This window comes from Aulonocara stuartgranti (assembly GCF_965226115.1).
Source record: "Aulonocara stuartgranti genome assembly, chromosome: 1".
NCBI lineage: Eukaryota > Metazoa > Chordata > Actinopteri > Cichliformes > Cichlidae > Aulonocara > Aulonocara stuartgranti.
The window spans coordinates 31960113-31975633 of record NC_138939.1 but is presented as its reverse complement, the minus strand read 5'-3'; the positions used below and the strand labels follow the sequence as shown (position 1 = coordinate 31975633).

The window sequence follows — 15521 nt, the reverse complement described above, 5'->3', positions numbered from 1 at the left end:
GGGGCTGCAGCTGCAGTAATGCGGACGCTGCACCGGTCCGTCGTGGTGAAGAGGGAGCTGAGTGTAAAAGCGAAGCTCTCAATTTACCGGTCGATCTACGTCCCTACCCTCACCTATGGCCACGAGCTGTGGGTAGTGACCGAAAGAACGAGATCGCGGATACAAGCGGCAGAAATGAGCTTCCTCCGAAGGGTGGCTGGCCTCTCCCTTAGAGATAGGGTGAGAAGTTCGGCCATCCGGGAGGGGCTCAGAGTAGAGCAGCTGCTGCTCCACATCGAAAGGAGCCAGCTGAGGTGGTTCGGGCATCTGACAAGGATGCCCCCTGGGCGCCTCCTTGGTGAGGTGTTCCAGGCATGTCCCACCGGGAGGAGGCCCCGGGGCAGACCCAGGACACGCTGGAGAGATTATATCTCTCGGCTGGCCTGGGAACGCCTTGGTATTCCCCCGGATAAGCTGGAGGAGGTGGCTGGGGAGAGGGAGGTCTGGGCCTCTTTGCTTAGGCTGCTGCCCCCGTGACCCGGCCCCGGACAAAGCGGATGAAGATGGATGGATGGATGGACATTTCTCTGTAATAAACTCTCTTTTCCAAAGATGAGTGATTCCTCAATCAGATACAGGGCTTGCAATATCGCTAGCCCAACGTCCCGGGGCTAGCGATTTTTTCAGTCGGGGTACCAAAATCTATCTCTGCCCTGCCCGTCGGGCTATTGTAGGAAGGAAAAATATATGTCAATGCTTTTGCATTCTTTCGGAAATGTAGCTGGGTTATTATGTCATTGGCATCGGTGAGCCACTGTCAATATGTGACATATTGAAATCGCGTTTGAATTTGCGCTTGTTTTTTTGCTTTCACTTTGCAATCGCGCGAACTGTGTATAGAGAGCGACAGCACTGATCTGTGAGTGATGATAATTTGCGCACCAATTCCTCTGACATCGTCTTATCAATCGTTAGCTTACTATGCAAACATGACAAGTGAAATCTCCCGCAGCTTAAACATGTGAGAGGTTGATCGCGCAGAGAATCGCTGAGCTTATGTGAGTGCGTGTGTAAAAGCAGCAAGATTTATATTTGACTACGATGACCTGGATGACTGAGAACCTTCACAAACAGATATATATTTTAGTTCTGCTGAGCCAAATAAGACAGGTCAGGGTGAAGAAGTGACAGCCAAAGAAAAGCTTACCACAAAACGGAAAAGTTATGACAAATCAGACTATAAGGCAAAAAGAAAGTGCAGCTTTATGGTTTCTTGGACAAAAGAATTTCTGTGGCTGCAATATGACGAGCTAAATAACCAGGGCTGCACATAAGTGGTCCGCAGGTGCGCATTCGCTGTCAAAATAAAAAACACGCACAAGGGTTAGGGTTAAATTTAAAAACTGTACTTTTGAGTTAAAATATATATTTATAATTTTAATAAATGACAAATTAAAAAGGCATGAACATTTTTTTTGTATCGAAAAAATATCGAACCGTGACACCAAAGTATCGAACCGAACCGTGAATTTTGTGTATCGTTGCACCCCTAATATATATATATTGATATATATATATATATATATATATCAAAAAAACAACAAAAAAAACACAGCTTGTAGCTGTGTAGAAAAATCACAGTCCTGCAACTTGAGAGTGGGTGGTTCTTTGCCTCGGGATGATCTGTGCAAAACTAGCAACAACATCAGAAACAACATACCCAAACAAATATCCACCAGAGACAGTGGTGCATTCCTGAGCTCATAAACTGTGCATTTAATATGATTTGTAAGACAGAGGAGGAATGAAAATGCAGAACTCACAGTGGTAGTTAGGTTTTTAGGAAAGGCAGGAGGTTATGACATCGCAGGGGCGACGTTTTCCAGGGTGGCGAGGATGTGGGAGTTTCGGATAATGGCTCAATTCCAAAACAGTAAAGCAAAATGTGTGCAGCAGAATATTTTCTTTTGAAAGTGAGTGGATAGCTGTAAATAGGCCAGTATACATTTTTTTCTATAACACCCGGTGATCACATTTGAAGGCAGCAGATGTAAAGGTTAAAATTTTAAAAAACAACAACATAGGATCCCCATACTTTAATAATTGGAGATGAAATTGCTTGTTTTGTTTCCCACTTTTAACCTTCTGCACTTTGAATGTTGTCTTTTTTTTACAGACCTACAGATTTCTCAATTTTATATGGAATTTGCCACATTTACTAATTTACTTGTGATGTGATTTTTAGATATTTATACACCGTGCCCTCAAAAACTCCATAAATTAAAAAACAAATACACTGCTGTTTTTTGTAGTGCAGTGCATTACATCAAATTCTGTTTGTGCAAAAGTTTTTATAAAGGATATCTTTTTAATGAAATGATAAAAGGAAATTAATAAACAATAATCACAGTACTTTGCATATGGATAGTTATCTTTTTTTCGTATTGCCATGTTATGTGCTCTAGTTTTCTATGATTGTGCTTAGTGTTAGGTTGCAGGTCATGGATCATAGAATAAACCCAAGCAAAACAAACTCATTGCCATTCAGCTTTATTGTGTGATTCAGTGAAGATCAACAAGGTTGTCTAGTGAGTCATCTCGCTTGTTTTTAACTCTCTGCTCTTAAGTTGTGAGACAAGACTTACTTCACTCCATCCATTCATTCTTTTCTGCTTATCCTTATCAGGGTTGCAGGATCCTATCCCATCTACCATAGGGTACACAATGGACAGTCTGCTGTAGGGATAACACAGGGATAGGGACAAGCCTTCACACCTATGGGCAATTTAGTATGACTAATTAATGTAACCTCACTAATTGCATGTGTTTGGACTGTGGGAGAAAGCAAGAGTACTCAAGAAACAATGGGTGAAGGGGAGTCCGCACAGAAAGGCCCAAGCCAGATGGTGGAGTCAAACACTGGACCTTCTTGCTTTGAGGCAACGATGCTAACCGCAGCGCTACTATGTCGCGGTCAACTTACTTCCCTGACTAACTTCTCTCTGCACATGTATATTTGCTTTGTATTTCATAATGTTAGTCCAAAGTTTGGCCAATAGGTTTGCTTGTAAATTTTAACATGGTGCAGATTTTTCACCACAACAACAGAACACTAATACTTTGGACGTACCCAAAGAGCAAGCTTCTGCAAGTTCAGTCAAGGCCTCAGTAACTGTCAGTCTGCCTGCAGTCAAACAATAGATTCAGTCTCGCCTATAGTCCAAATTGAGAATCCATCCGCCAGCGGGTTTCTCATCCAGATCAGAGTGGTGCACCAGCAGGGTAGTTAACCAGTAATCAAGTCACATCCGTCATCCAATTCCAAATTCTCCACCTCACACGCCCCCCTCCCTCCCTCCCTGCTGGCTGGCTTAACTCGTCCTCTTGTGTTTTCCCTGAGTGACACTTGGAAGTTGGGAAGAGGCTTCACTGATTGCCCTTGATGTGAATCAGATGCATCTGTCTGCTTGTTGCCAGTTCTCAACTTCTTAGCTATCGGTCAGATGAGAGGAAACAAGACTAATAGAGAGAGGCCTATCTTTCAGATAAATGCTATTTTTCACTAGTGTGGTGATTACATTTAAAACAAAAACTGGATTTATGCAAGTGTCATAAGATAAGATCTTACAATTTATTAAGGCTATGTGGCATTTATATGTAAATAAATACCATTGTTAATATTAATTATTTATTTTTGTTTTTTAGTTGTGCTTCGAGAACACATAGAGGTGTTCTGTTAACCAACAAATAAGATTTTATCTCCTCCTCCTATGGCTGAACCTCGACACTAATCATTTAAAATATATGCTGATCAAATTCTTGGTGAACAGGTTTTTTTTTTTTTTTTTTACTATTTCTTGGCCAATATTCTACTGAAAGCCTGAGTGTTTCAGTTGTCAGATCAATTCAGGATTATAGTGGTAGTGTTAATATCCTGAGGTTGCCTCTGGTGCACAAACAACATGTCCCTTGTACCACTCTCTGACAAGGCTGGAAACAAAGCTGGATTAGACATTGTCATATAACGTCTCTGAGGGAAAAGGTGAGGCTCTCCCACATGTACGAAATTGCTTTATCATAAGCAAGAGCAGTAGGCACTGATGTCTGGCAGCGTATGGCTTTAAAGTAAACAAAAAAGTCCGAGCTCAATCCAGCTTGATTATAACACAACAATTAGTGAGGCTGGAATCACAGTGTTGTAGAGCTTTGAAAAACAAGAATGGGTGGAATTGCATTAGATACACTCAAATTCGAGATTTAATTGTATCTGGCAACCACAAGAGGTTCCTGGGATGCTTTAAAAGCAATGATTTGCGCGATCGAATTCTGTAGATTAGAGGTTGTTCTATAGGAAGACAAAATGTGTCACATCAAGATCATATAGTAAGCTGAAGAAACACAAAGTAATGGAACTTTGGCAGATACACATTGTGTAAAACACAAGAGGAATGTTCACAAAACAAACAGGGGTGTCGATATGCACTTAGTCAGAAAATGAGCTTGACTTTGACTTGGTTAATTTGGAAGCAAATGCAGCTTTACCAGGCATGGAGCTGGTCTGATTGAGAGGATATCATGTCACTGTGAAAATGATTCGGATTGTAGGTGACAATGGAAAGAGCACAGTGGATTGTCTGATGAGCTCAGCCCAAGCAGAAAATAGAGAAATGCACTGAGGATTTACAGGATTTAGTTCTCCTTTGCATTTCACTGAAGGTATATTCTACTAATTTGAAAAATAAACATTATACACTGTGCGAAACAAACAGAAAAACTTCTACATATCTAGAAACGGTATTGTTTCTAAGTGCATGTAGACATGTCGAGGGAAAGTAACTGCCATATGCATGAAAATGCCTGCCAGTAATCATTGAATTATTCATCTAATATGCTAAATATTTCTATTTCAATGCCTTAGAGCTTCCCACCGGTGAGAAATTGCATAACTTAGGTAATGAGCAAATTAGAAGAAATCACCTTTCAAGGATGAGATCTTGGAGACATATATATATGCTGGATAGTTTACATGATTGACCAGAGGTTGGCAGTTGAGATATGTGTTTATTTTTATGGTATCATAGCTAAAAATAAATAAATAAGAAAAAATATAATGATTTTTATATGTTTATGATGATGTTTATAGATGCACTGCAAGATTATCATGCATCAATAAAATTTTATAAACATCACCTGCAATTTGACAGGAATCTTCTAGATGAGTGATGTTTATTTGTGGCATTAATAATGCTAGTAACCAGTTACTAGCATTATTAACTGTAGTCATCTTGTAAAGTATCTATTAACTAATATGTGATTGTGAATTATGAACAACAGTTCTTAGAGTGTTATCAAGTTCTTCAGCTTGATGGCCACACAGAGCAGAAAGCTGCACAATTATGTAATTTTTTCGAATGTTTAGATGATGTAAAGTACAAGAAAGAGAGAGTGAGAATATCTGCATTTATTACTCATGTGTAAAATTGGTTTACACTATTTTAATTTCATCTGTCGAAATGATATAATACTTACATGCAAATTGCTCTTTACTTAATTGTTTTGTAACAGATTCATCCAAGCTTTATTATTCAATGGTACTTGCTTTGAAAATCATTGTTTAAAAGTGATTATTTTGTGTTATGTGATTTGATTGACTCTTTGTTTTTCTTTTTTATTCAGATCACTATTGGCTTACTGCTCTGCTTTTTATCAAGTGCTGCATCATTGTTCCAAACTATTTGGAGTAATCACCTTTTAAACTTCAAACTAAACATGATGTCTGAATTTCATCTTAAAAGCTCATAAACAATGCATGCTTGTGGTATTGTAAAAAGGGATGAACATTATTTAGATTGTCAAAAAAGTGAATTGTGCATTAAATATTATATCCTAATATAGCCATCCATCATCTTACCATTCGTTCATCCAGGCATCTATTGCTGTTTATGATCAAATATTAGTGGGGATTGTTAAGTAATAGCTATATGCCACTGATATCCTGATAACATAAATAATTCTAGGCCGGCATTGATTTTCATACCAGGTAAATAATAATAAACTGTAGAGAACTCTTAAAAAGGTCTATACCCACACCTAAATATTTCAGTTCATCTGTTTTGTAAAATCCTCTAAGTGCTAATTCAGTTTACATGTTCTTTTATGACTTTTTGTGTTGCGTTTAGTGAAATGTCAAATGCATATAGAATCTTCATGTCCTGAAATGTTGAGATGATTGAGGTCTCTGAATTGTTTTGACCTTTCCTGACAAAGCAAAAATTGACTTCCTCACAAATTGTTTCACTTTATCCCCCAACTAAACAGTTAATGAAGATGGTAGTGTCAGGCATCCCTGACATGCATGCAATTAATATTCCCTGCTGTCTGCATTGTTTATACAACAGCTGGTAAACATGACTGACTTTTGTTGCAGATGTTGGATGGTGGTCATGCTCTGCTAGAGGAATATATTAATTCGCTGACAGGCCCTGGGCTCTCCCTGCTATTAAAACTATTTATTTACCCCCTTCTAATGGCATAATTAATCCAGCCTGAAATTGGTAGTACCACATAAACCGCTGTCTGCCCATAATCTGCATGACGGCAAATGAACTCCTTTTATGCTAGCTATTGGCTTCTGTGGTGGCTTCCTTGTAAAATATTAAATGTTTGGTCCTGCAGTCAGAGGCATAGCATGGTGTTTTAGCATGCTGGCATACCTGTCTGCTTTTGGTGTGTAGTTTTATTTTCTAGTCCAAGAACTGGAAGAAATGGTCACGGATGAATATGGACTTTGTTTTTTTTAATCAGATAGTTATGTATTGTAAAAACATTGACGTAAAAACTGACAGTTTTTATACATCCTTATGTTTTTATGATATCATACTGTTCAAATTTAGCCCTCTAAGTGCTGTTAGCTAATCTTAGTTTTCTATACCGAAAAAGAAAAACATGGCAACTTAGGTCTTTCTCCAAAGTGCTTTTAATTCATCCACACAGAAATTAATCAAGTATTGAACATTTTTTTGCAGTGTACTCATGCACATTCAGTAATTATGAAGGCTTGCTGACAAATAAGGCCTTTGCAAATAAGCCAACTTATCATATCAAGATTGCTGTCACAATTGATGGGTAATTATGTTTTCTGTCTGGGTGCTATATCACATCCCTCTGACACATCAATTGACAGGCCAGGTTGCAGGGGACACTAAATAATACCTGGGGAGAAATATACCATGAGGCTTCCCAGCAGCAATTTGGGAGTAAACTTCAAGGCAAAACAGAGTTTAAGAAACCTTTTGGCTAGATGTTTATTTTGATCATCGAATTATCTGCATAGTTGACAGGTGAACTGAAAGACTGACAGAGACCCAATTCAGCTGTGAGTGGGTGTTGAAACATCTGGTAGTAAAGAAACATCCAAAGACACTAAGCCCAGAGGGATCCTTTAATTTGTCCTTGTCTGAACCAGTGACTCCCTCACAGATTTTCCATAAATAACTGAATTCCTGTTGGGGAGGGAGAGACCTGCTTACACACAGAGGTTTTAATTTATTTATTTATCATATTTTGTGTATTTATTCATATATCTTCCATGAATGCTGCTAATCTCTAACCAGACAGTGGTAGAAAATATCCTCTACATCATTGTATTGAGTTTTACTGATCTCATTTTTTTTTTTTACATGAAAAAAATTCTTTTCAATTCTTTTAAGCTGTTTATAATTCCACAGTTCATCCACTTCTGAGCAATACACAATATTAAAATAAGTTCAAATAAGGTAACGACAATGGACAGATGCTTGTCACACAACACAGTATAGCCGGCAATACTGTCCAGTATTACATTCAAATCTTAGCACTATGAATACTTGATATAGATTACTCATTAATTATATACAGTACAGATTTGAGTCATTCTTTATTTATTTATATTTTTCTTACAAGGACTACATTTCTTTACAATTTCTGTGTTTTTAAGTAGTCTCGGGCTTTAGGCTTTCAAAGTTTTTCCTTAGACATTGGCTGCTTTTTCACTAACTTTTTCAGCTTAGCCTTTGATTTTTTTCTTTTATATCCAGAGGAATGTTTCTGTAAATCATTTAAGCATAAAAAGGCACCTAACTCAAGGGATGAAACAGTTTTGTTTCCACACACAACAGACAACTTAGTAGAAAACCAATTATAAAGCGTGACTTGAGGCACTTGAAAAATGAAAAATATTCATAGTCCATCTCCTATTAACAGTGGACCATGAGCTCCTGTACTATATCTCTCTATGAGTGCACAACGCAACCTTGGATACCTTTATTGAGCCATTGCTTGGATGTTGACTCTAATGTTCAGTGTTGTCTCCCTTAGCCTCTGCAGTTCCATTTCATACTGCAGGGTCTGCCTCATATAACTCAGAGACCTGCTGTGACTCCAAGGGCAAAGAAATATTTGTCCTCAATAATCAGATCCTATAAGAGATGCCTCCCTCGCAATCTCAGGAGTTTGATGAGTATCATAAAGGCAGTCAAATACTGATTTCAATCTGCAGATGCCTGGGAAGAAAGATTTCATTATCTCAAACACCATGGCTTTATGACCACGTGCTTGGTGGTGCCATTTCTGACCATAAGCCTTTTTTTGTCAAGCATTTGTCAGGCATTCTGGTTGTCATTATCGTCATTAACGTCACTGAATTGCAAAAAAGGGCGATCTTTGTTTCACAGAACCCAGCTAGAACACTGAACTTTTGGGAGGTCATGGTACAATCATGCAGCTGTTACCATTTGTTTTCTCTAATGAGCAGTTTATAGTAGATTGGGAAGAAAAATAATCAGACTTCATCTCAGTAGCTTGTAATATACCGTATTTCCCGGACTACAAAGCGCACCTGAATATTAGCCGCACAAGCTAAAATCAGGGGAAAATCCTGTTTTGTACATACATTAGCCGCACCTGACTAAAAGCCGCAGGTGTTTCAATGTTGACTTATCATATGTAAGAGAATATGCACAAAGGGAATTGTCAGGAAAGAGATGGCTGTTTGGAGACACACCCCTTTTATTAATATTTTGAAAAACAAGTTATGGGTACATATTTGCACATGTAGTACATAACAGTAACCTACAGCACACCAGAAAAATAGATTCGGACTACCTTTTAGGCTCAGGTGCAGTGACACGGCTTTAACAAGAAGAAAAGTCAGTCATTCACCATCTTTCTCTTCTTCCTGCACTCTAAAACCACCAAAGTCCTCTTCTCCAATGTCGGAAACGAACAGGCTCAGGATGGCTTCGTCATCCACTCTCCGCTTCTTTCCTTCGTTGTCACTTTCAAAACCAAAGAAATCCTCGTTGTCAGTGTCAGAGTCGAACACCCTCAGAAGGGCCGTGGCGGTGTCCTCCTCTCCATCATGCAGCAGTCCAGCCCTTCAAAATCCGTTGGTGATCGTGGATGTTTTCGCACTTTTCCACGCTGTCAGAATCCACCGGTGGAGTTGGGCATAACTTGCTTTTCGCAAGTTTATCGCCGCTCGTCATCCACGCCTCCCGCTGAACGCGTAGCGCTACTTTGAAGTTTGTTTTTCGCGCTACTTCGTACGGCACTACGTTGCCTGGCGGACGGACATGTGACTAACATACCACTCTTGAACCCCGATCCTTCCGCCAGGCAACGTAGTGCCGTACAACAGCGGAACAAACAAAACAAATCGTCTTACGATATCACAAAAATCATGGAAAATCCATAGAAAAGCCGCACCTGACTAAAAGCCGCAGGGTTCAAAGCTTGTGCAAAAAGTAGCGGCTTATAGCCCGACAATTACGGTACATGTTTCTGCGTCAATGGGCCTCAAATTATGGGTCTTATTCATTTCACAGCTACCCAAGGGTCTATTCCATTGGGTAATGAATATTATGGCAGACAGGGAGGGCTCGCTCACCCCATCTTCCTCTTGTTGCTTGAACCTGTAATAAATTTCCTGCCATTGCCATATGGTACCAAGTCATGTGTGGGATTCAATATGCCATGTTATTTATTTATTTCCCAGGTGTTGCTTTTCTGTTAGTGATTTATGTGTTATTGTGTGTGATCTCCGTCTGGGATCTATGACATGGGTTGTGGAGGGTTTTTTGGAAGACGGCCCGAGTTGAAACACAGCCATGGGTACAGAATATTGTAGCAGTCGAGTGATGCTAGGACAGTCAGGAATAGGGAATGGTCAGCAACATTTTGTAGTAGTGATTCATGTAAAGAGAGAAGGGCAAGTGAGAAGATTTGTGGCTACCCAGCAAGTATTTAGCAACAAATATCTATGTTAAGTTCATATGCTTGTGCTGTCCTTCAGCATTTCTGATAATGTGAGGAAGTGAGCAGAGAAAGTTCTTTTGGTCTTTTCAGTTGTGCCATGGAAAAAATAAATATATTTTTTAACAGTGTTAGGGTTGTTTCTTTTCTTCTCCATATGATGGTTCAGATATTTAACTTGGTTTTATTTCTTAGTAACCCTATCTCATGAAATGCATCAAGAAAAAAAAATGCCATCCAAACTTTTTTTTTTCCATCTCTCTTCCTTTTTCATTTTTTTCATGTTGTTGGAATAAAGTTGATCTTTGACCCAAAATTTGTCAGAAATTCTTAAATTGTACTGTATCACAAAAACAGTGCAGATATACAGATTGGGATCATTAATACCAATAAATCAAGCATGCTGTGCGCATTACTGCCTCATACATTATCTTTGAGCCTCAGCTCTAATATTATGGTGACACATTATGTCAATGTGATTACAAATCACTCATTTCTCTCAGGGTCCAAGGAACAATTACTGCTGCTACTGCTGCATAAATTGACTCTAACTGGTACGCATGGAGAAGTGTTTGAGACAGCCCACGCTGTAGAAATGCTAAGTCAAGAGAAATAGATGTTAGGGCTATGAGGGGGTCCCTGGGAGATTTTGCTCCACAAAAGTGGAAAAAACATGTTAAAAGTATATATGTGTATATAATGTGTCTGTGTGTGTGTTTTTTTTTACAGCACCTATCCAAAGTCCAGAGGTACGGCGGATGGGCTATTTTGTGACGGCTATTTTAAACCATCCCAATTAAATTCAAGAGGTCATCACAGTAATCAAATTTGCAGGCTTTAGGGGAAATTAGAACCTCTGGGCTATTTTATTTGCAGGGTAACTACATTCAGATATGCTTAATTTCAAACACCTCCCAGAAGAGTTGTCTCCTTGAGTCAGTAAACAAGGATGTTAGATTAAATGAAAAATAGATTTTCCGTTATTAGATTGTTTTCCAACAGTGAAAGTGCACGTGTAGTAAATTGGAAGTCTTTTAACTCAATTAAGGGAGCAAGATGGAAATTATGTTGTTATCTTTAGCTGCCAAAAGCCAAATATAACACATCATATTTTAGTCAAGTCCTGGGCTATTGCTGATTTTGTATCTGCTCACCATGGCCCCCTAATCACTTTTTTGTGCCCTGATCTTTAGTAGATCTCTCAGTGGGGATTATAGTGTGTCATTAAGAATGAAAAATAATATCTTTATTAGGGCTATAGTTCATGCAAACATGCTGTGAAATATTATTTGCCTCTCTGGAAGCTCAGTAACAAATGACAAGAACGCCTCTGCACTGCCGTTCAATAGAGTTTGGAAAAGGGAAACACAGGATTTGACAAATGTGCCCTGCAGAATTTGTTCCTTAATAATTGGTTGGACTACATGAATATTTAAATGGAAATGCAAGGTTATACCTCTGGTCAAAAGACCTATCTCTGTAAAATGAGCCTTCACTAAATTGGTTGATTGAAAGGAATAGATTTTTTCCCCCATCTTTCTGTCGTAGACTGTGCCGAGTAGATATTAGGTTTCTCTCTTTTTGCTCTACCCTTTAGCTTTAACGATGGTGCTCTTAATCTGGTTGAAACACCTCGTTCTCCTAAGGGTGCCAATAAAGAGTGGATTTTTTTAGCTAGTGGCAAACACTTAATAGTGAAATTTCATTCCTTCATTCTCTCAACAGACAAAGTTACGATGGGCTGGAAAAGAAGCTAAAGGAAGTCTTCACTGAACGAAGCAGCATTCTGCACCAGCTCTCCAAGACTTCAAAGGAACTGGACAGCATAAAAGGCAACCTTCAGGTTGAACTTTTACTGTTTCTCTTTTTTTCTTTGCAATGTTTGAAAGTTTATTCGGCTGTGAATTTTGCTCCGCGGGTTCAGTCATTTTCTAATCCCTGTTTTCAGCCGTTTGAAGGCTGGATTCATGAGTCCTTGCACACATTTTTAGTGAATTTGCAGTAAACCTGTTGTTAAATATTAAGGTAAAAATGTTTTTAAGTTCAACAAGCCCACCCATTGTTACATACGTGATTTGTTAGTGTTTCTACAGCTGCTGAACAATGTAAATGTAGAGCGCAGACTGGGTAAGTCATTTTTTGGCATGAATAAAAATCCAGGGCTTAGAAGTAGACGACCAGAAATCCAACATTATCGGGAAATTTCAACATAAGGATGGATTCAGCATGGTCCCATTCTCTTCTCAGGACCTTTAGCTGTCACTGATAATCTCCTCAAATTACATTTACTAAAACTTTAAGTACAGTAATTTTTTTTATTAGCGTTGATATCACTGCAGTGACACTGTGTAGGTTAAATGTTCGATCAGATGTTCATACAGGAAAAAATCCACAGGCTACTTCAATTTATAGTAGCAAAGAACAAAAGGATTCAAATTTCTTACATGTTGTCACAACTTAAATATGAAACTTTGACCTATGCTTTGTAGTTGTGAGAACTCACTTCTACCTATCCAGTAAAGACTAAAAGCTACACAATATGGTAAAACTGCTCACTCATTTACAGGCAATAAATTGGTCTGACAACTAATTAAAATCTATCTATCTATTTATCTAGATAGAGATGTGTGCGTGTGTGTGCGTGTGTGCGTGTGTGTGTGTGTGTGTGTGTGTGTGTGTGTGTGTGTGTGTGTGTGTGTGTGTGTGTGTAAAGTTTAGAGGATGCTTGCCCTAATTAAATTTTGGCTTGAAAACAAGGTTGGGAAATATATATCACACCTCCTGCAGTGAGGGTGGTTTGCATGAAGTAAGAAAGTTTCTTTTTTTAAATTAGCTCATAAGACAACTTTGAGTGACTATGAGGATTATTTGGTTTGTCGCAAAGACGGGTATCAGTTGGTTCTGCCAAATAACAGTCTTGAACATTTCACGTACCTTATTATCCTGGACAGTAGATGTTATAATGCTGTGAGAACACAATTACCACAGTGCTGGATGCTGTAAAGCACTTCTTACCAGTCAGTTTAGGTCAACTTCATTATGGCTTCTGGCAGTAACAAGAAAAAAGTCAGTTATAAATTCAGATATTTTAATCACTTGGTATTTTTCAGTCGCATCAGGATATGCAGTCCAACAAAACATGCCTCCCACTTGGATGCTTAGGTCTTGGGAGCCAGATGCCCATCTTTTTCTATCCAGCACTTATAAAGTTGCTGTCTGAGTGATACTTCGTCTGTGCAGCAGCGTTTTGCCGCTTTAGGCCAATTTGTTGTCTACTGGAATAGTCAGAAAATCAATAATCAAACGAATTATATGGCCAGTTTTCCATCAGTGGTGTGTGTTTGCAAGAGATGTCCCATGTGTCTGGAAAAAGCTCATGTAGTCTGTCTACAACTATTCCCTGGGGCAGGCTTTGATGTCTACTCACTCCAGGCTAGCTAGTTTGGCATCAATCTTCGCCGTGGGCCCTGTGCCAGCGTGCTGGGCAGGGCAGAGGTTGTGTTGGATTCCAATTTCTGTGTAGTGGAAGAAATCTATTCTTCAAGGGGGAAAACATCATCAACATTTAAAAGAGATCAAGTCAACAAGATAAAACATTTAATGTTTCTGGAAAGAAATGATGGCCCATGTGAAGTGTTTTGAAACATAATGAGCTGCTCTCTAGGTGCATTTCGGTAACCCTAATAATTAAACCTATTGTGATTGGGACTTTAGTCTTTGCTGCAGCTCCAGGGACGTTAAGAAGCAGTTAACTGTGGGCTTTAAGTAGCTGCTTTGTTGTTTAAACTTAATGTCGTGACCACATAACTTGAGAGGATTTGCACATTTAACGCAATGTAAGCCCATTTTGTAGCTGCCACACTAACGTCTTTCAGTGATTTTTATTGTTGTTTGTGTTATAGAGTCGATTACTGAATACTAACTATTCTTTTTCTCCACAAATAAAAACATTTTTTAGAATGGTTGCTCTTACGGGACCTGAGTCATCAATGTGCTCTTGGAGTAATTTTGGTCGACTGACCATTTATCATTTAAAAAACAGCATTTTGTGACTACATGGGCTATTGCTGTCTAATATTAAAATCATTTTAATGACCTGAAACTCCAAGTCTGACAAAACTGTAAAAAATAAACACAGAAAACTAGGAAATTAGAAAGGCACTGCATATACTCACCAGCCACTTCATGTGTTACGGCCAGTCTCTCTTTTGCCTTCAGAACTGTCTTAATTCTCTGTGGCATCGATTCAACAAGGTGCTGGAAACATTCCTCGTCCATGATGCAAATTTCCTGTTCAAAGTGTCCTCTATTGGACTGAGATCTGGTGCCTGTGGAGCCCATGTCAGTACAGTAAACTGATCATGTGAAAGAAGCCAGTTTGAGATGATTTGAGCTTTGTGACATGCTGTGTTAATCTGCTAGAAGCAGCCATCAGAAAATGGGAACACTGTAGTCAGTAAGGGATGGACATGGTCAACAACAATGCTCATGTGGTTTGTAGTGTGAAACGATGCTCAAACGCCCAAAGTGTGCAAAGAAACCCCATTAAACCACTAGCAGCAGCATGGGTGGTTGGATGGAGCCATGTTTTCATGCTGGAATGTTGCAGCAGAAATCTAGATTTCTCAGAAAAAGCAACATTTTTCCATTTTTCTTCCATTGTTCAGTTTTGGGTCCCTGTTCGCAGCTGGCAGGAGTGGTACCCGATGTGGTGTCTGCTGTAGCCCATTTGCTTTAAAGCAATCCACCCGAGAGAGATCGGTATTAGACATAGAATTCAAACAGTTAAAAACAGTGTTACTGTGCTGTATCTTTTATTAAATATTGGCACATACCTGTGAAACCATACTGTAAATACATGGCTTCCATGACAGGTCCATAGAGCTTTGTAATATTTATTTTATGATGTTTTCAGTTGTTGTGAGAGATCGCTTCTTTATAAATTGTCTATAATAAGGTTATTTCATTTATCTATCAAACTATCAGCTTAAAGAAGTGGCCATTCTCCTCTGACTTCTGGCATCAACAAAACATTTTCATCCAGATAACTGCCGCTAACTGGATATTTGCTCTTTTTTGGACGATTTGCTGTAAACCCTAGAGTTGGTTCTGTGGAAAATTCCAGTAGATCACCAGCTTTGGATACTCAGACCAACCCATGTGGATTTAATAGCAATGCCACATTCACTGACACTCAGTTTGAATTTAAGCAGGTCATCCTGAACATGTCTGCATGCCTTTAAAGTACCTTT

The 15521-nt window shown here is 39.0% G+C and overlaps 1 protein-coding gene across 2 annotated transcripts in view; it reads left to right on the top strand.

Moving 5' to 3' along the window:
• Positions 1 to 15521, top strand: part of luzp2 (leucine zipper protein 2) — a 159279-nt gene that overhangs the window by 71696 nt on the left and 72062 nt on the right. For both annotated transcript variants that reach the window (XM_082535652.1, XM_082535651.1), the window contains exon 2: positions 11995 to 12112. In XM_082535652.1, the coding sequence (XP_082391778.1) occupies positions 11995 to 12112 (118 nt within the window). The remainder of the gene's footprint in view (positions 1 to 11994; positions 12113 to 15521) is intronic.